This window comes from Synchiropus splendidus, chromosome 1 (genome assembly GCF_027744825.2).
Source record: "Synchiropus splendidus isolate RoL2022-P1 chromosome 1, RoL_Sspl_1.0, whole genome shotgun sequence".
Taxonomy (NCBI): domain Eukaryota; kingdom Metazoa; phylum Chordata; class Actinopteri; order Syngnathiformes; family Callionymidae; genus Synchiropus; species Synchiropus splendidus.
Window position 1 is genome coordinate 62,230,907 of NC_071334.1, and position 21,854 is coordinate 62,252,760.

A 21,854-nucleotide genomic window follows, 5' to 3' on the forward strand; every position below is an offset into this window, starting at 1 on the left:
AGACACAAGCACACAAGGATAAATTCTTCATCTTAGTGGTAAGATATCTGTGTGCTTGCAAGCCATTTCATTTTTCAGACGCAGGAGTCCCCTCCCCCCATATATTTCCATACTATATCCTGCTATATCCCGGTGCTCTTTATAATGAGATTGCTAAAGGCCAGTTGTCATTTGGAAGGAGGCCCGGCGGCCAGCTCTGATAAATGGATTACAGATGGCATGCATCCCCCGGGCCAGACTGGGCCAGTAGATAACAGAATTAAGGAGAGACTTTCAACCAGAATCACTAAAAAGTTTTGATTTACAGAAAAAAATTGAGAGCAAAAAGAGGAAGAGACGAATAGATCGACAGACCTGATGCTGACATTTCACAACCTTCAAGTAGATCTCTAGTAAACTTGGTAGCAACATCAAAAGAGTCACAAGAAAATGTACACAGGTTTTCAGAAAAGATTTTTAAGACCTCAACAGAGCGAGATGTACAAATGTGAAAGTCGGGGACACCTTTGAAAAAACACTCGAGTACACACACACACAGATTTGTGTAGTGAAGAGAAAAATAACCCAGATTGATTTCTTAGTGTGTGTACAGAAGGCAGTTTAGATTGGACCACATGTGAAGCAAGAGCTTTTTCAAAAAAATGTCAATAAACAGGAGTGCAGCGTTGTGATTTGGGGTATTTACAACAGAAGTAGAGCTGCATTTTCTGAAGAGTGAACAGTCAGGTGCATAGTAGCAAATGGATGGTTTCTCTTGCAAAATATTCTGGAAAGATCCTGAAAATATTAACACACACTGTGTTTACATTATTAAACAATGTATTACTAAAGACGACACACAAACGGGGCTTATTCCCATTTGTTTAAACAATCCTCCTATGCCTGTTAGAGGTGTAGTAGATAAAAAATATAAATACATAATCCCAGGGACTTCTTGACTACAGTATTGGTGATCATCTGAAACATTTCTTTTCATCAAAGGAAGTTCTCCTGGCACAAATAGATACTGTTTGAGATGTAAAATCTTGTATTTTGTATTCCAAAATGGTTAGTTTGTCATTAATAATTGAATGTAAAATTGTAATAAACAAAACTTCTATTTTCTTATGACAATTAACTACTTACTTTTAGTCTAATTTCAAGTCTCAATCATATTTCAAAGGCCCAATGTTAATAGCACAAAATAATTTCAGAAAATGCTCACAAAAGAACGACATGGATCCTTGTGTGAGTTCTACATAAGCCAGCGGTCAGGTGCATCTAGTACCTGCAACCTCCCTGCTGTTTTCATGTGGACAGACTGATTGATTTTTGAAGCGAATCGATCTGCTTCCTTTGCAACCAGCGATCTATTGTAATGACATTGAATGTAAATCCTATTTGTTGGCCAACGTGCTCCAAAACATAACTCAATAACCCAAAGAGAGGGGCGGATGAGATCCCCACTCTGCTCGTCCATACTCAGCCACATTTTCATAAAAAAGGGGGTAGTTTGGGATTTAAAAATAATACATTTAAAAAAAGGAAAAAACAGGGTTTGGCTGAAATGACATTATCTACAGAGAGAGGAACCTATTAGAGGAGGACAGGACGGCTTAAGAAATCAACCTGTGGAGCGTGTAGACGCTACAGAGAGGTTGAGTACACATTTAAAATACAAAACTAAACCTGTTTAGAAATAAATAACACCAACTTTTCATTTATTTTATTTAGAAAATTAAATTACATTTTATTTAGAAAACCTAAGAGGGATAGTGATACCCCAAAACTTCCCAAACCTCCTCTTCACATCATGAAGTTAAGTCCTGCCTCCATTGGTAATCAATAGGAGACTGATAAAACCTGATCACCCGGGATGAAGGAAGGAGGATCAATAACAGCAGGAAAGTGATGTGAGAATGAAGAAGAGCGAGAGAAAGTTAACGCCTGAAGAATAAGCAGATGAGAGAAGGGGTGTAGTTCGAAAACCACCTGAACATTTCTCAGGATTAACACAATGGATGAACGAAGAGGGCTGGTGTTTTGAGTGCCCGAGAAAAAGGGGGAGACAGGCTACGTCCTTGCAACAAATGTCAGGAGGCTGAAAATCTGAAGGAAATAATGGAAAACACAATTAAGTTGATAGAGGAAAAAGATTTGAGTCCTGAAACTGCAGCTGCCCTTCGAAACCGACGGAGTCCCGCTGAAGGTTAAGTGTATTTTAACATCTTAAGACAGACAGAGAGGCTATCTGAGCTGCCTTTGGCAGTGCAGTGGGGTGAGAGAGGGAGCCCATGAGGAACCACAAAACCAACCACGGGACACTGGATTTGCCGGTAACATAACTTGAAAATGCACACAAGGTTAACAATTAATGAACCATAACTTATTTGACCAGAACAGAGCAGAACATCATAGACTTGACTCTTGAGGAGATGCTTCGAAGATTAAATAAAACTTAAAATAACACACAACCTAACATAAAGGACACAAGAAGATATCAAATGTACCGACATCTAAGCAACACTAGTCTGTGTAATGTACCAGTAGCAAAGCCACGTAACGTAAATGTCAACATTCATGCCAGAAATAGAGAAGAAATTAAACCAACCACCTTTTTAAGTAATGGGTATTCTGACACGTTACTATTTGCAATAAATCAATTTAAAGTTACTTATCCAAGTCAGTGTCCATTACTTGTTTATTTTCAGGAAGCAAAATATTTATATTTGCTTTTTGCAGCTGAATCTTTGGGCATGATGTCGTGCGGGGACACATCAGTCACGTTATCAGCATGTGTGCAGCTCACGTGTCAAGGCGCCAGCGACACAGACGTAAACAAGAGATGGAGAGGAGAGAGGTGCTCATTTCTAGGTGAAAATACAGCCACTACTTTGAATTGGTGTCTGCAACAGATGACACTATTAAGCCTGCAGGGATCATGGATGCGCAGAAACGACTGGTTAAAGAAAGCGAAAGAAAGTGTCATAAGTGCAGACTCAAAACGACAAGTTTTTAAATCACGTTGAAAGGCCAGCTAAAATAACAGTTTTGGTAAAGTCCTTCTTAAATAGTGGGGCGATGCCGGGGGGGAATATACCACTGGGAACATACTTTTTTGCCGTACTAGAATAAAGTGTAATTGCACATTGCACTATTATTTATAGTTATTACTTATAGCAATTTGATATATATTACTTTTTTTTTTTTCATGTTAACATGGATACAATGTTATGCAGAGGTGTACTTATAATAATTTTATAGACAATTGATACTATTTTGTTTAATAAATTTGTGGACATTTCTGGGGCAAAAAATTCATATTTGTGGTTTTCACAGGGAGAAAGGTTCTTCAGATCACATTTTGTCACATTTGATTGATCCAACCAACTGTATTTTACTGATCATATGTCTAATTTGATATGACGAGCTTTAAAAGTGGAAAACCTAACCGTGTACAGTCGTCACAGTTTGCTATCTCAAGTTGGCTGTGACACTCTCAATAGCATTATAATGATTTCCAGACTGAAGCATGCAAGGATGAAAAGACACTTCCTCACCAAGTGCTTCAATCTGGGACCTGAAGAGCAGTTGATTCTGTGTTTCTGTGACATCGACAGCCTTATAATTCATGTATTTTTGTCTTTACATTTTGGTTCATATGAGAACTGTGTAGGAGAACCAATATTCACGGCCCAGAGATGGTATCACATTAATGCTGGATATGCAGCGTCATGAAAAAGCCCTTGATGTTAATGAATCAAATAAGGACTCTGAGGTGGTCAGACAGCTGCCTTAATAAAGAAATAATGTTTTTATTACAGATTGCTTCTTCGGATGGCCCCCAGCCATCACAGACAATTGGATTTCTGAGGGCAACAAAAAAAGCATAATTGTTCCCACAACGAAATTTTTGGTTGAAAACACAGGGGAAAACTAAGCATTTACCTGACATTTGATAAAAATCTGTGGATCTAAAAATGGTGCATCAGACATCATCTTATAACACATTAAAAAAGTAATTACCATTTGAGTTTTTGTTGTTGATGTCTGCATGCGAAGCTCAGTCAAACATCTGGTATATTTTGACACGTACAGATAGAAGTATTACATTATTTAAAATGGCTTATTGAGGATATAGGAGGATATACTCTCAAGTGGAATTTTGATCAGGATTTGTGGATTTGTTTATTTTGTGTAATTTCCACATCAAATCCTTAAAAAAGGAATTGGTCTGCACACTCATTCTCAAATATGAGCTGTGTATTAATATTTAATAAAGGAATCTTATGTGTTAATCATTTCACTTCATTTATAATGTAGATCAAAGAGATCAAATAAAAACCTGTGTACATTATAAGATCCACGTCCAGATTTCCTTTATTCAGATTCTGAAGTGACGGCACTTAACGGCAGGATGAATTGTCAACCCAAGCAATAAGAACAATACAAACCTGCCATTGAAGCGGATGGTGCAGGACAAGCCGACCCAATAGACTTGTATTTCAACATTCCAATAAGGTCTCACTTCTGCCACTAATATAATAATATTCCAATACACCAGCTGAGTTCCTGACTGTGCCAACCAGCAGAGACCCAATCATCGGAAACAATCAAGAGCGGTCCGAGTCGCATTGCGCAGAGTTCATTTCTCCAGAAGTTCAATCTGTGCAGGAGAGAAATGTGATCTGACCCAACTGACCTCCAGGATCTGAGATTAGATTTGCTGGATAGGCTAGCGTTTCAGCTAACCAAATCACAACCAAGCTAATGACACTGAAAGGTGAGGGTCAGTCTGAACTATAACCTCTGACCTCTTGGTGTGCTGCCATGGACGGCTCTCGAGGGGTGCAAGAGGATGAAGGAAATCTGTATCGCGAGCGAGATAGGGTAAACATCTCCACTCACTACACAATCCATACATATGACAAACCTCGTCCTCAAATCTAAAATAGAAAGGACCTGGACAGGATACAGCACATGCAATGGCTTAAATCAGAGCCCTTGAAAGACAATAGGCTGGACAGCTTTGAAGAAAATTGTGTGCTACAGTGCCTCAAGAATGGGGTGATGGGTTGGTGTCCAGCAGAGACCTTTGACCCTCACAGCCTTCCCACAGTACTACCCCCATAACATATGAGCTGTTCAGTGTTTGTGGAGGCTTCCCCCTAGTGTGGGACGATGATACATACTGCAGACTGTCTATTGCTCCTAAATAAATGAGAAAGAATGGAATAATACTTATTGTAGTTTGAGGAATTGACAACCAGTTCAAATCCTGGTGCTAGTACGGAGATGTAAGTTACCTTCATTTTCAATCAGTCTCATGCACTTGATCACAATTTTGACCATCAACTTATAGCAACAAATGAATGCACTGCAGCTAAGATTATTTATGGAGTTATTTAACAAACTCTTTTTCCAGAGAGACTGTCAGTCATTGTGTATGTGTGTGTTCAAGCGTGGGTACACACGTGTGCTAGCCTGCTCGCCGTTGATCCTAATGATATCCCCAGACACAGCCTGACATAATTACAGCACAGTATCGGTGTTCTGTGTGTGGGTCTTAGAGGATTTGCAGCTGTGGCACAGAGCAACAACTGTTGTCACCTGCGCATTCCTGAATTTCTCTTCATCTTTGACCTTCAGTGCATGTATGTGTGGAAGAAACTGTGGGCTCTGGTGATGTGTTAAATGCTGTGGTAATGACCCAGAGCCTTCAGGTTCTACAGTTGCTGACGTGTGTTTTCTTCACAGTACATGTTTCTTTTACACTATTAAATTCGACATTGTTTGAAAACAAATGACTTCAGTCATTTCTCACCTAAAGAAAACTGAGGCACATTTATGCTTAACATTTTCAACAAAGCAAATGAATAACATGCATCTGTTTGATTCTTCAACAGAGGGCAGTCACAGTTGCAGGAAGCAACATTTTCTCTATGGTGAGTTTCGGAGTGTGTTTGGGCCATTTGCTGCAGATTTGCCGAGAAAATGAAAAATACCCCTGTCAATAGGAAAAAATGAGCAGTGAAAAAATGATAAATGGTCAGATATGTGCAATATTGACTGTTCTTGGAGAAGGAGAGTGGGAGGAAGCCGAAGCGTGGCAGTGACCGCAAGAGAGTCACAGTAAATGTTGAGTATCTGTAAACATACTGTATAGATTGCTTAACATGCAAAAAGTGCGTAACGAACACGGAAAATATCTCACTGAAAGACTCCTTCATGACTTTGCTGATTAAATGGTTAAAATTGTTATTAAAAGAATAAATACTTTGAATCCTTGAAACCACTAAGATACTGGTGCTACAGCTCTTTACAACAGGCTAGAAAAATGGCAACTTTCAACAAATGAATATACAAAGGCGTCTGGGTTAGATTAGATTTTCACAGGGCATCAAGACATTTTTTCACTTCCTATCTCTGAGCAATACGTTTATAGAGAAATATGTGTAACACTACTTACAGAAAGACTATTCTGCTGTTGACTTCTATTTCTTCACTTTTTTATGAATAAAAAAAATAGGTTTAAATACTGACAGAACACTGATAGGAGACTAACATAGCACTGACAGATGTTTAAAAATGATTTATTAAAAAAACCTTTGGCAGTCTTACCATTCTTAAATCTTTATGCTCTATTGATGGATTATTTTAAATGGCCAACATACAACACAGTGCAATTTGAGAGTCAAAGGAGAGCATGTGGTTCCTCTGGGAGTCAAGTTAACAGACCTGTGATGTCCCTGTGAAAGTGCGCACACTTCACCTGTCAGTCTGACAGCCTGACAGTCACATCCAGGAAAAATAAGTCATCTGGAAAACTGTGTGCTTTACCTCCGATTCAGGTGTTGCTTTAGAGCAAGTGTTATCCACCGTGTGTGTGAGAGCGAAGAGCGTCTGTGCTTTCTAAACACCAAACAGCTTTTAACACCATACATGTCAGAGTACACGACTGACATTGCACGCGGGCAGGGTAAGGCAGCATACACTCTCAGACTCACTAAGATGCACGCACAATATAGAGGAAGGATCGAAACGTTTAGTGAGAATATATTTATCTATATATCTGATTCAAAACAGTTTAAAAAGAGGAATAAGTCAATAAATTGGCAGGGATGTCCGCTTTCAATCGCAATCACAACAGTTGCAACATACACAAGCCAGAAATGGCCCTGGTATGCTTTCCTAAAAACAATGGACACTAAACATACTCAAGCTAGATGGTTCCTGACTTAGTTCCCACAACTCATAGGTGCCATCCTTGAAATATCTCAGCACTGTGGTTACACGTACCGACAACTTAGACCACTTAGTCACTAGACATCAAAGTGTCATCGAAAAATTAGTGAGCAGCAAAATCCCGTGACTTATTATAGCTTTATATGATTATTAGGGATGGCCGATATGGACCAAAAAATTACAGCGATAAATGTTGTCATTTCGCAGGTCCGTCCAATATCCAAATATTTTCCACCACGGCGTTTCGCTGAGGCGCCAGCGCAGCAGGAGATCTGCATGTGTTAATATGAGCCAATGCCGACGACCACTCCATCTAATAAAATAAACGTGTATTCAGAGACTCAGAGTCGACCGATGTCATTATCAAAGGTTCCCTGTGTTAAAATGAAGTTTAAAACTACCATCGTGAACCATAAGTCCAGCAAACTGTCCACAACTGTCACATGCCGGTGTCGGCTGTCAAGCGCCACGCAGCTGGAGACCACGCGCCATCACTGTCGTGTCATGTTCATGTACGCAAGTCCAAATGCAGCGAGTGCGCCGTGTGTTTATCAAATTTATCGTGAGATGTAGAATTGTCATTGTGGAGATTGTTTTTGGGGGTATATCGTGTATAATAAGTTATCGCCCATTCCTAATCATTATATTACCTTTTGGGAATCAATTGGGAATCAGACGGAATGAAAGAACCACAGTATTTTCAGTAGACTTCCTACATCCATATCAGCGTCATATATTTGGAAGTCCGTCACCTTCTCTAAGCAGCGCAAATGTAGAGCTCACTATCATCATCTTCACCTTAAAACAGTAACCACAACGCGGAGCACTATGAAATAGGAGACGGGTTAATGCCTCATCTCAGGTCAGTAGTGAAGGACTGCATGTGTTGTGATTATGTTCTGTGGGAGCCAAAATGCTGCTGGTTTACTTGTGTTTAGAAACGATTGAACAGACAAATGCTAGAAAACTACTGACTGTTAACACTAAACTTCAGCTAAACTAATCCTGAAATACATACCTGCTGTGATGTCATCATCCGTGACATCCACTTCCTCCTCCGGAACCTTGGCTTCCATAGGTTGAGCTTCAGGAGGAGGTGGGGCAGGAGGGGAGCCTTCATTTGTCCCAGCTGTTGACAAAAAAGTGACACTTGAGTAAAAGACCGCTAGGGAAATTTAGACATCAAGTTTGCATCATACAATCCATGATTGGGCCTATTTTCAATTCGGAAATGAATTCCGAATAAAAAGGTGGATGAAAAGAAACAACGCATAAGCACTGAAAGATGCCACAAATAACTCAATCATTTAAAATATTGTGACACTGCAAACAGTTTGTGCTCAACAGAAGTCAATAGCATATCCCTGTAAAAACCCAGCATACTTTTGAAGTATGAATTACCACTCCAGACACAACAGAAATAGAATAGTAACTCATGAATATTGTCACTGACTTCTAGGGGCAACAATTTCTCAAGAAGGGAGACGGTTGGGTCGTCAAAGAACAAAGTATCCCTGTTCTTTGTGCCAACACCGATTTAATTCAAGCCGTAATTACAGTGTAATGTAAGGCAGCAATAGCCTGCTCACAATATTACCTTGTTGATCATCACCTGAATGCCCGATGTCTCGGTTAAGTAGCTTAAGAAAGTTTTATTAGATGATATTATCTGGACAATTGATGGCGAGGCGCAGGCAATATTTAGTGCTTTCATTTAGTGCTTATCGCTGCATTGCCAATTAAGAGCCAAGTGGATTTTCATTAGTCAAGCTAATGAACGATGCGCAGCTAATGAACAAAGAGACAAAAGGTAAGTGAGCCCTTGGCGCGCTAATCTGTTGGTAAACGTTCAAATGAATTCATTACACACACAGCGGCGCTCTGCAGCCGGAGAATTCAACGCAGAGTCAAAACAACATTTAAATGAGGTTAGAAAGTAATAACCAAGGCTAATAGCCATCAATCAGGTTGATGAGCTCAGGCGAGCTGATAAAAAAAAAAAAAAATGTAATTAAAGTGATTGTAATTACATTGACGAATCCAGATTCGCATTCTGCTTCATGTTCCAATTAACCGACTCATGCATAGTGCTGACAGGTAAACATAATGACTATGCAAAGTGTTTCCCCCGCGCACACACACATACAGACACACACACACAGGCTGGGCGCACGCCGATGACCCTTCCTTGACATTTAAGTGATAAAAGCTTAATTGAACTTAATTAAAACATAATTGATGGGTCTGAATAAAATGCAGCCTGCTGTTTTTGCATGAACACGACCGGTCAGCTTCAGATTCAATTAGATGTCATGACATGCATGAGGCCGGCCGGGCTTGCAAGCACACAGTTAGGCAGAGGAGGCTATTACTTTGAACATGCGAGACGACACACGTCTGGCAACAGTCGGAAGAATTTGGTGAATAGTAATAAAAAGACCTAAAACAAAAATGTAAAATAAGTCATGTACTCAATATGAATGTATGAATTGTAAATAGCTATCCATGAGCAATAGTCAGCTGGAAGGACATGGAAACAATGATGCTCTCAGAACATTTTTTACTGCTTTGGCCAGTAAAAAAATGTTATATAAATCAAAAGACCCACCTGATAAACATGGGCTTCAATAATAATTGATGCATACAGTACATAGTAAAGCCAGATCAAAGACAGCGGGTCCACTCAGAGAGGGTTTGTGTAGTTATAACAACTGTCCCCTAAATTCAGTGTCTTCTCGTTTCTTCCTATCAGGGTCGCCTTCGGACAAGTCTCGTGTCCAAACCTTAATTGCAGGACTGTGACAAGAGTCACGCTCAGCTCCCCTGCACAGTTGTGGAACACACACTTACACGCCCAGCCAACACCCCGACCTCCACACCTCGACTCCCCACACGGCAAGATAAAGAAGGCAGCGAAGCCTGCAGCCTATAACTCAACTGCTGTGGTGAGGGAGGGAACATACAGGAGCTTGGAAGGGTAGAGGGGTGACAGGAGGGGGAGGAGGCAGCCTACTCTGCTCCAAGGTCAAGCTTGTCATGTCAGCCATGACACATAGCTCCCAGCATGCCTTGTTAACCTCCAAGACCTCCTTTCCCCCTCCCTTGTCTTTTTACTCAATTTCTCCTCCTCTTTTTTTAATACAAACCAGGTGAGATATGTTGAGTCGGCCCCGAGGACTCCTGACTCATGTATGCGCTTGTTGATGACTTTCACTTATGTTGTTGAACCAAACAAGTATTCTAGTATATAACTAGCCAGTCTATACTTTCCCACACATCTGTTTGATTTAGAAGCTTCACGCTGAAGCTCTGAGATATACCATCGAAAATGTGATTTACTGGTTTTGATATTATCTGACCAAATTATACGTGAATAAACCCAATGATATAAGACACGTGGCACGTATATCATATTTTTCGTTCCATTGCCCATCTCTGAAGACAGATGTTCATTCAAGCCAAGAGGTTACGTATGAAACCGCTGACAAGTGCAGGTATAAAATATATATATTTTTTAAAAATTGATTGATAAGTGAGTTGAAAACATTGAAGAAGAGCAGTTGTAGCACAATGTCTTTGTTACAGACCGTGACCGTGTTGATATCTATTATCATGTCTGTTGTTCGTGACAACAATGTAAAGAGAAAACCAGAAACCACTTTATTACCTTGACTATATACAATACGCTGATGCTTGCTGTGGACATCTTCGATGTTTGCTTTATATCTTTAATGTCTTTGGCATGAGTCAGTGTCTTTGCTGTCATTGGCTGCTGTGACACATTGAATTTCCCCACTGTGGGACGAATAAAGGCCATCTAATCTAATCTAGCCACCATGAGCTTGGAATTGTAAAAAAAATGAACAGTAACCTGAACCCCACGAAAATCTCTAAAGCATGTCGATTTCATGACCCACCACAATTACTATGTTCAAGTTTTGCCATTCAAAGGGTAAATTATAGGCAAATGTTGACAATTAACTAGGAAATTGACAAAAAAAGAAGAAAAAATGATGGAGAAAAAGACCACAGAGATGTTTCATGCAACAATTGGACTCCAATAATTGGACAGTAATATTCCATCTTGAAATGTATCGATCATAACTATATTTCATATTTATCCATTGTGGGTGCTCAAAGAAGTTCAGTGTATTTTTGTGTTGAGTTTTGTGTTGAATATACACTGACTTCATAAAGTGAAAATCAAATTCAATTGATTTTAACATGTTTGGTGTCACAGAAGATTCAAATCAGAAGGAAACAAAAAGACAACCATTGACTGCAGTTCAAAGCAACAGCTGCTTCTCACACACGAAAAGAGTTTGAGTGCATGTAAACAATCATCACTTGTGGGCCCCCCAGTGGGCAAAGGTTCAATATTCCTCCCTGCCAGTCAATCAGCTTCCTATCCCCCGCTACAATAATGGCATGCTGAATTGCAATTGCAATATTGCCAAAATAAAGCTGAATGAAATTTGTTTCCAAAAGCCGTTCAACGATAAGATACAGCATATTTTGAAACTGTATATCCATGATGCAACATCTTAAAACATTTTTTGACATTTTATTTGGGTTTTTCCTCGAGCTGAAGACAATTGTTCAATAAAATTTGGCACTGACAGCACACCCTTCTAAAATAGAAAACAAAATATTAGACAGTGGGTTCTCATCTACAATGACCAGAGACCATGTCAGATTCAGGTTCCAATGGCTCCTCTAGAGGATTCCACGCATTCCCAGACTTTACCATAATATTCCAGGATTTCCAGAAGCAGCTGGAGTCATCTTACTGTCTGCTCTTGTCCTCTGGTGCTTCGCATGGATCAAATTTAACCACCCTCTAACCTCCCTCTATCTTTCTCGCTCTGTTCCCTCCCCCGCCCCAGAACTCCACAGTCCCCCGAGGTCACCCGTCCATCACTCCCCCACCTTCCCCACTTGCAGTAGTGCTGTGGTAATACAACACTGACCGATGCCGGTTTCCCTGGCAACTGATCCCATGAGACCATACCCTAGCATCCTCAGCAACTATAAGGCGACTCCTGAAAACACACACACAAAACATGCCCACGCTTTAGATGTGTGTTTCTAGTAAGAGAAGGTGGTGATTCTTCCCATCAGCAATCCAACTATAGACAGAGCGAGGGACCAGGAAATACACACAGAGACGGAGGCATATAATGAGACAGTGAGGTAGACAACTTGTGACAGGATATTTTACAAATGAAGGCATGACAGAAAGAGTATAAAAAAAGAAACTGTGCAAGACTCTTCAGTGGACCATCATATTAAGTCCATAAACATTAAGTACTTACGGGAGCTGACTGTGTCCACATACTGCGGCAGGTAGGGAGCCCACATGTCAATAGTGTCCTTGCGGCCGGATTGACCGATTCTTCGTAACTCGGCTAACAGAAGTGCTTGTGCTGCTTCCCGAACCTGAAACCAGAACTGGGTTTATAATGCCGATCATCTGGTGTGACACTTTGATTCTCTAAATATGTGCCTTTTTACCTCGAGACAGCGGTCTTGCCATCTCCGTGCCAACATTTCCAGCAGTGGAGGTCTGAACTTGTCCAACCCCAGAAGGTCAGGGAGCATGACACAGTGCATTGCAGCCAGTTGGCTCCAGCCTGAGTGTACATACACACATAAACAACACACACTTCAACACAGGTGATCATTCTAAATATTTGAATCCTGTTAAAATAACTAATAATAAGATGTACTGCACTGTTGCTTCAGGGGCATGATCTCTAAATATGTCAAATGTTTTCATACTTCAAACCACTCAGGACCATGGAGGTTATATTTATACACCAGAATACAGTATAAGGCTGGAAACAGTCCAGTTTGTGAATGTGATATACCATGTGTGTCTAAAAATATACCACCATTGTGTAGACTAAAAATCTGTAAAAAGTAATCTATTATAGCTGCATTTGCTTACTTGACTTACATGACTTTGCATTGTATGCCATTGTTTCAGACATATTGAACATAGAGTAGCCAACATTTCATCCTACATATTAGAGAGATTAGAAGGGAGCAGAGTGAAAAGCAGCTATCATTTCTGCCTCTTATTTTCCCGAAGTGGTCATGAGTGAATGTTTGTGCCTATGCCATATACTTTCAGTCGTGTGTTACTGTCCGACAGTCACATGTAAAGTCTTTACTTGAGAGTAGGGCTGAAGTTTCTGTGTCAGATACATTTTCACTTTACATAAATTCTGGTAGCAAACAGCACACACCATAAATGTTGCAAGTTGCATTTTGCACCAACTAGACCAAGCACATCATTCACATATATTTGTACAATATATGGTTTAAACAAATGACACATGTATGCAAGTGTGCTTGTACGATCAACAGTCTTGTGAACAGCAAAGAAATTGTGGACATATTTCTTTGCTATGGCCATTATGACTAACTTACCTCTGCCACTGAAATGTACAGTTAGAAGAACAGTTAATATGTCTATGCAAACAATAAATTAAACAGACTCATGGCGATATGTATTATATGTATTATTATTATAATAATTTGTAATTGTATTATTATTATACGGTCTCAAGAAAGGGATCTCCACATTTCATCTAAATCATACATATGTGAGTGCATTGAAGGAAAATTACAATACAAAAAGGTGTTGTCTTGGCTATGCCTATACAATGAGGAGATAGTGATGGAATTTTGTCAAGTAGCCCATCAGTAAAGGTGTAACAATACTGCCCTTACTGGCATCTCTACCAGTCGTATCTTTTGTTATGGAATGTACTCATCTGTCTAACACCTAAAACACCTGTGTTTGGTTCAAAGAAACACACGGACTCCAATAGCTTCACTTACGCATAACTTGAATCAGACAAACACACCTAACTGTAGCAGATGATGGCCTGGTCATGGTGGCTTTCCGAAGTTCAAAATACAAATCATTAGAGAGGAGATGACACGTTTGTGACATTGAGCTAAAAATGCGTTCTCGTCTTTACGACTGCTACTATGGGGTATGAGTTGACTGTTGACAGAAAACTACACGGGTCAGCAATGAGAAGAGGGCCAACATGAAACCGACAGAGTACAACCTTGGTTGAGGAGGACCAGAAAGAATATAGTGCTGGGTGTGCTGCAAACAAATGTGCCGCAGAGGTTGATATGAATAACACTCAGCACCAAGTTTTAGAACCAGTGAGCTTCACAATCAAAAAGTAAGGGACCTTTGATGGGGGGAGGAAAGTAGACATGATAAAGTTGGCTGTGAGTGCAATAAAGAAGCTGTGTTTAACTTGAATATTATCCATCTGCTAAAATCTTTTCAATAAATATGTTTTCATGTATTGTGTATTTTTCTTGTTTAGGTGTCTTCGGAGGGGAAAGCATGCACACGTTGAGCAGAATAAGTGACAAGACAGACAAACATCACAAAGAAAGACAACATTTTGCTGCACAGACACCACCAGCTGGAGGTGTGGTCAATTCACTTTCAAACAACTCGGTGTGTCACTTTTGTTTACCATGTTTATATATGGACTCTTCAGAAAGCATTACTTCATCATTAAGACTGTTAAATTGAAGAAGAAATACAAACAAGTCAGAGCAGTTTGAAAGTGAAGTGAACACAAAAGGCAGATAGACAGACAGATAACCACAAAGAAAGACAATGCTGTGAACAAAACAAGGACAAAAACACTGAGACCAGCAGCAGCTAGAAACCCGAGACTCAGCATGGGATCTGAAAAATCCAAGACTGATGCACAAAAAATAAATTCATGGGATCTAAGAAATTTGACAGACAACTGATGAAATTATCAGAGAAACTGAATGGAAAAGGAAGTAGAAAGGAAGGGAAGGAGGAGGCTGAAGATCTCTACGACAAAGATAAGAAGAAAATGAGGGAAGAATGCAGCTGCAAGATTTTCCCTGAGCTGTGTGCCTCATTTCAGTCAGTACCTTCATTGACTGAGGGGATGTTATGTGAAGCAGGGCCAGGGGAGGCTGGGGCCCCCTGAGGAAGGGCCCCAGAGGGCCCCATGGCCACAGCAGCAGGAGCAGTGCTGGGGTTGGTGGCTACAGCAGCTTGTAAAGGAGAGAAGGAGAAAAATAGTCAAGAGGAAGAGGACATTAGAAGGATTCAATCCGGCACATACACACAATATCCAAGCAAAAGGAAGACAGAAATTATTGCTGACCAGAAAAAGAAAAGCAGGAAATTCAGCAATCGTACACCGTCACAAAAAAACAAACAAAGATGACAATGATTAAAGTGATAAAAATAAGAGATCAAAATTTTTTTATCATTATTTTATCAAAAACAACGCAAATCAAAAACTCATTATGTTTTAAGTCAATACAATTAATAAAGACAAAATAAAATAAAATAATACATATTTTTACATTACAAAAATGGAATGATGGACAGTGACTTGATAGGTTTGTCACATTGCAATTATGTATTCAGAAAAAGAAATAAATTGAACTTTTTGCCAAATAAGTACCAATTTTTGGGCCAAAACTAGATTAAGTAAATGGCTTAGTGACTTTTATAGAAAATGAATTGGAGATCACTTCAGCTGAAACCTTGAAATATCAGAGTTTTGATCAGTTTCAAGACAAGAACATAGCAAAACCTTGAGAACACAAGTCGAGGAAGAGGCCATTGAACGAACGGAACACTGAAAAGCACACAATAGCACACTGACACAGTTTCCCACCAAGCACTTGAGAGAGATAGAAAGAAGTGATGTTAGCAAAAGCTTGATACATAGGTTTTCCCTGCAGTTCTGACACCCCCCCGAAAGGAAAAGTTCCAAAAGCAAACTTTTGTATGACCAATAAAGTGTTACAAAACAAAAGCAAACCAACTGTTAAGTGAATAACAGGTTATTTATTTTAGTTTGTAAGAAAAAAAAACTCAGAAACGTGTGATACCAGTTATTTTCCCTTTAAGAGTGGGTTAAAAAAAACACTTTTCACAATTATTCAAATGTCGTCACACAAATAACAGCAACAGGATCACAACGTTAACATGTAATCACAAAGAACATAGATTATGCACTGAGACCACATTTAACAGTTAAATAGCCAAGAAGAAAAGTGAAATCAGAAGATGAGCAAGAAAACAAAATACTGGCGATAGTCATGTGAGCAGTGTTGGTGCACAGGGAAGCAGGCTGAAGCCATGCAGTGTTTGGTTGAAGAGCACAGATGTGAGAAAGTAAAAGGAGAAAAGGGACAAGAGATGGTCAGACAGCCAGTTTCACCGGTGTGACATATCAGGTGCAGTGATGACTGAATGTCGGTGCATATCCTGTTCTTATGATCACTGCACTAATCACAGCGATTACTTAAAACGAGTTGCTGTCATTGACATAACTATTTCATCTCGAGCCATTTCTAGTGAGCGATTTTAAAATAAATTATATTATACTCATGGTTTATAACACTGATCTCTGCATGAACTGAACTGAAGCATGGAACATAAAAGGAGTTACAAGAAGCACACTGAAAATTCAGACCTCACCGCTTTCATGAAAAGACTGAAATATGAAACACTGATGGTGAGATGGCCCTCCAGTGCATCAAGTATGTGAAGGGCCCCTAGCCGCATATTATATATTTGCATTTGAAAGGACCTAAAAGGGGTTAACCACCTCATTCAAAAGACTCTTGCACACACACGCTCATGCAGTTTGCAATCAAAATGATGGTCTCTAAACTAAACCTTGGGTTGTTACTGGATCCAAAAAGTGGGTCCAAGTTGTAATTGCTCGGGAAACAATGCTATAAAAAAATAAAATAAAATCCAATCCAACACTCACACCAGGCTGTACTGAAGAGCTGAACAGAGGTCAAGGCCAAGCTTTCCCTCTGAATAGGACTGAATAGGCGTGTGGCGTGAATAAGTCCGGGCATTTGTCACGCTTGGCCTCCATTAAGACTTGACAATAGCACAAATCTCCGCCTTGCACCCCAACACACAAGGGTGCCACCCATGGCACATGTGTGGATGAAGTGTGTTTCTCTGTTCTGAGATTGAGAAATAAGTGTGGAGGGTAATGGGCAGCATGTCTGGGTGCTTTGTGCACGTGCGCACCTGTGTGTGTGTTCTTGTGTCATAGCAGATGGCGGCGTCACTACAGTGAAGTAGACCAACTCAGATCAGTATCTTAAATCTATATTCGTTTTTGAATGTTTTTCAGTCAATGGATTTAGCGCAGAAAAAAAAAGGCAACTAAATTCTACAACCCTCAAAGAATCAAATCTGAATGTTACCTAGTTTGATGACCATACTCATGTTGATAAGCTGTGAAGGTCGAACTGCAGCTGTTTCTCATTTCACAGATCAACAGTGCAGTCAAGTGAGGAGTTGCTGAAAAGAAAACGGCAGCAGCTTCCGTGTGTGATATATGGGCTTTTTAGCTCACAGTGGGTTTTATTGCCAATGGGCTGTATTATCAAACCCCTTGCCCCCTCCCTTACACCGTCCCCGCAGGGCCCCAGGGGTGCGTGAAGCAAGCGCCCCCTCCTTTTGTAGTTACCTTGTTTGATCTGAGCTTGTAGCGCCGGGTTGGAGGGTTGAGGGGGGGTGGCCGGCATCCTCCGAGGAGTCTCCGGGGTTCCTCCTGGTCTGGGAGGCCTGGAGGTGGATCACAAAGATTAGGCATGAAATATTTAAGGAGCAAGCCTGAGAAAGGAAGGCCAGTGCGCACCCGCACACACATGCAGACGGAAACACAAATACAAAGAGTATGTGTGAGTGTGTCCTAACAGGGCCCAGTCTATTGAATTTTGACTAGAAGACGTGATCCTAAGTCAGAACAGACCGGAGGCGACTAACTTTCAGAGACAGATCAACATTTCCAATACGATGATCATTTGACTGATCAATAACTGTTGCTAAGCACCAACTGAGTAATCTTAAATGATCAGGAAAAGAACACATTTGTAGTACTGTAAAACATACATTTAAAATGTTTTATGATAATAATAATTATTTATATACATATTTATATTTATCAAGGAAAGAAATTGAACACACCCTTTGTAATTATTGCTTACATAAGATTTATTTGAATTTCCAACAATTATTTTTTAAAAATGTAAGCGTAGACTTTGAAAGTATCGGAAAAGATAATAGGATATAATATTAAACCGTAAAGACGAAAACTGTTGATCAGTGTGCTGTTTGTCAGCGTCACGGATTACATTCCACTCAATGAGATGTGAGATATAATGATTTTGTCCACACTGCCTGCAGCTGATGAATCAGTGATGGCTTTCAAATCCAGTTGTTCTCTCCCATCTCAAAAAGCAATATTTGAGAATAGATAGAAGAAAAATAAACTCATAGATTATAAAAGATGTTTTTGGGTGGATGCATATGATAAAAATATCAGTTGTGTTCTGAAAAACAAAACTTCAGTGGACTCATTACACCGGATGTCTTCATCACATTTGTGGACGTCTTAATTCACACAGATGCACAGGGGAAGTTCAATGATTCTCATTCTCAATCTTGAAGAGTTCTTGAACTCACTCGTGAAGCTCCGTCCCTCTGTAGGGATGTTGTGATGAAATACTAACAATACTCTTTTACAACTGCAGCGCACAAGGAAGAAGCTTTTCTACTGTCATAAATGTGAGATGGCAGACATGAAAAGCCAAAAACCCAAACACCTTCAAATATTCACCAGTGCAAGACTTGAGCGCACCGTCGGCTCCTGGCAGGAGACCCTTATTTAAGATTTGGGGAGAGCGCTTCGAGTGCACAAACGCCCCCTCTGATTTGGACGCAACATTGAAGTAGAATTCTGTTATTATCACTTCAAACAAGTTGGAACTTCTTCTATAAAGCATGTTTTATTTTCATTGCTGTAATGTACCTCAGTGTGCAGGGAAAGGCTATGGTCTAAAATACCAGTCAAAAGACTGGAAAACTTTTTAAATAGAGCACTGACCAATGGCGAACAACAAGTTTTACTTGTACTATGCTTTAAAAAAACATAACATTACACAATAAAGACATCAAATAAATAGCTCACCACCAGGACACATGGGTTTCTCTCCTGAGATGAATCAAAATCTTGATAATTCAACACAGACAACTTGAATTACTCTTGTTCCTCTTCTGGGAATGTGTTCCTCCTGCAGTGTTATGTGCAGTGCTGATGAAATGATGTTGTGCTGCTGTTGTAGCAGCAGGGCCTCGACCTCTCTGTTAAATCTTTCACAACACAATGAGAGCTCAGACGGACTAAACAATCGACTGCACACCCGCCTGGACTTAAAGTAACTTCTCATCCAGTATGTGCGCCGCATTGTGTGTCTCTTCCATGTTCGGCTTGTTATCTTGTTTTTCTACGGGGCTGGTGACTGGTGTGTTGTTGATTCAACCTGAATCTGCTGCTTCCAGAATTGAAGAATCTCACTGCTGATCTCCCCCAAAACCCAGAAGACCAAAGGAGCACAGAGCATCCGCTTGTATGGAGTCCATTTTCCATTTGAAATGTAATTTTGAATAAAACTATGGCTAAATACATTGTTGAAAACAATCGAATTCTGTAAAGTCGCCACTTAAAATATTACTATCGTTACACCATAAGTGGGGGGGGGCTGTTTCCCCATTCTCAGAGGCCACAAGATGTCGCTCTCAGCGCTAAAACGTTTGGATTGGAACAACTGCTTCAATGAAACCTCCCATCATTTTTCAACCGAAAGCACCATCGAGCACCAGTTCCGAAAATGAGGATTGTTTCATGAAACCTCCTCAGCCCACCACTACTACGAACCTGAATTTTTAAGGCAGCTTGTAGTGAGAGGATATGGGGATCTTGTTGTGTCCAATACAGGACCAAAACTCTGAACTATGCATAGTTGAACACAAACTAGAAATGCTTATCTTTAAAGCTGTGGAAAATCAAAATTATTCAAATTATTGTTTCAATCTTCACTTAACTAGACTGTTCATAAAAGACTGCATAAGTCAATTCAATAAGTTCAATGAGATTCACTAAACGAGCATCTAGAAGCATTTGCTTCCTGTGCTTATTGTATTAATATTCACTTTTAATAAACAAGTTCAGGTCTTCACCTGATAAATGTGCCATTTAAGGATTTTTTTTTTTAAATATTGTTTTACAGACAAGATGCTCTCCGGGCACGGCTGACATCTGAGACTACCTTGCAGGTGCTTTCTTCATGTGCTCCCCGACAAAGGTGGCATTGGTCATTCCCATCAGAGTGTTGGCCAGTGAGATGACCGACAGCAGATGCTGAGTGGTAACAGCTCGAGATAAACCGTAAGTTCCTTTTCCCACGATATCTGGCAGCGTCAATTTTCGACCTGTTGCAATGGACAGCTGCCGTAGCAAGGATTCCTGAGAGACGGAAACATCAATGCACCAAAATTAGTAACATGATTTGGAAGTTACGAAGCAGTTTTGTTTTAAGAAAAACATTTCATCTGGCTTCCTACTGACAGTTTCTCTGATATCAGATAGACTCCTGGATGAGGAAATTGAAGAAGTCGTACCTTAAAAGTGGGCAGCATGAGAGACATGTGACCACCTCTGGAGATCAGCCCGAAAGAGATGGGGCAGTGTGGTCTGAGCATGCCAAGACGCTCCAGACAGATGCCATCCAGCTGTTCATTTAGGCCCCAGGCATGCAGACAGGACATAAACAGTTTGGCCGTGTCCATGGTCAGATTGTATTCGAGCAGACTCAGGGACTTGGACTTCTCTTCACGCCTCCTCATCTCCTCCTCCTCCTCCTCATCTTCATCCAGGAGGTGTTCCTTGATTGTCTCCTTCATTGTCTCCTTCACCTGTTGTTATGATAAGGGTATTAAATGCCTTAAATGTAATAGCAATTTAGACATAAAGTCAATTGTGTGTTCTTGCACTTTACTTTCAACAATGTATAATGCTTTACAGACAAACCAGTCTCAATATTCAGATCGTTTTCCCATATTAATGCTCCTGTGAATATCCAGTGTAGTAGGTGGTAAAGAAGAAGAGCGATTCTACATTCAACTGAGTGACTTCATAACAATCACGTACAAAGCAACGTCTACATTTGAATCACACTAAAATTATAAGCCTCATAATGTCATAAACAGTAGTTAGAACATGTACAGTGAAGAAACAAGAAACTAAGAAATGAAGTATTTTAGACATCAAATCCAAAGCTAACATCTAATCACTGCTGAAGATTCTCGCTGACCTGCTTGAAGATTTTATTGGCCAGGAAAGACCCGCTTTTGTCAGCGCCGGCCTGGCTCTTCTGCAGGGTCTCTGGAGACACCAGCGTGGGGTTTGGCCTCTGGGCTTCCTCGGTCAGCAGCTGGATGATCACAGCCTCCACATCGAAAAACAGCACATGCATGTCAGGGTCTGTCAGGTTGGTTTTCATTGCCTGGACCACAAGTGCATTGTGGGAGTACTTTGGCAGGTTACCCTAGAAATGAGAGGCGAGATGACACTTTGTTTAACTGACAAGACAAAAGTGGTTCTCTCCTGCTGTCTGATACAGTAACAAAGGACTCAGCTGCTTTTAAAGGTCTTAGGAGACATTGTTGGACAATGGAATAGCTAATGTTCCATCCCAGCACTGAGACATGATAGAGCAGA

The 21,854-nt window shown here is 40.3% G+C and overlaps 1 protein-coding gene across 3 annotated transcripts in view; it reads right to left on the bottom strand.

Moving 5' to 3' along the window:
- The window catches only part of LOC128758554 (WD repeat-containing protein 7), a 57,465-nt gene that overhangs the window by 24,042 nt on the left and 11,569 nt on the right, over positions 1-21,854 (bottom strand). For 2 of the 3 annotated variants that reach the window (XM_053864631.1, XM_053864613.1), the window contains exons 16-23: positions 21,448-21,681; positions 20,756-21,049; positions 20,404-20,600; positions 17,763-17,860; positions 15,175-15,300; positions 12,739-12,857; positions 12,540-12,663; positions 8,243-8,353 (exon numbers count right to left, since the gene is read on the bottom strand). In XM_053864631.1, coding sequence (XP_053720606.1) covers positions 8,243-8,353; positions 12,540-12,663; positions 12,739-12,857; positions 15,175-15,300; positions 17,763-17,860; positions 20,404-20,600; positions 20,756-21,049; positions 21,448-21,681 — 1,303 coding nt within the window. The remainder of the gene's footprint in view (positions 1-8,242; positions 8,354-12,539; positions 12,664-12,738; positions 12,858-15,174; positions 15,301-17,762; positions 17,861-20,403; positions 20,601-20,755; positions 21,050-21,447; positions 21,682-21,854) is intronic. The other variant, XM_053864621.1, reaches the window with a different exon arrangement.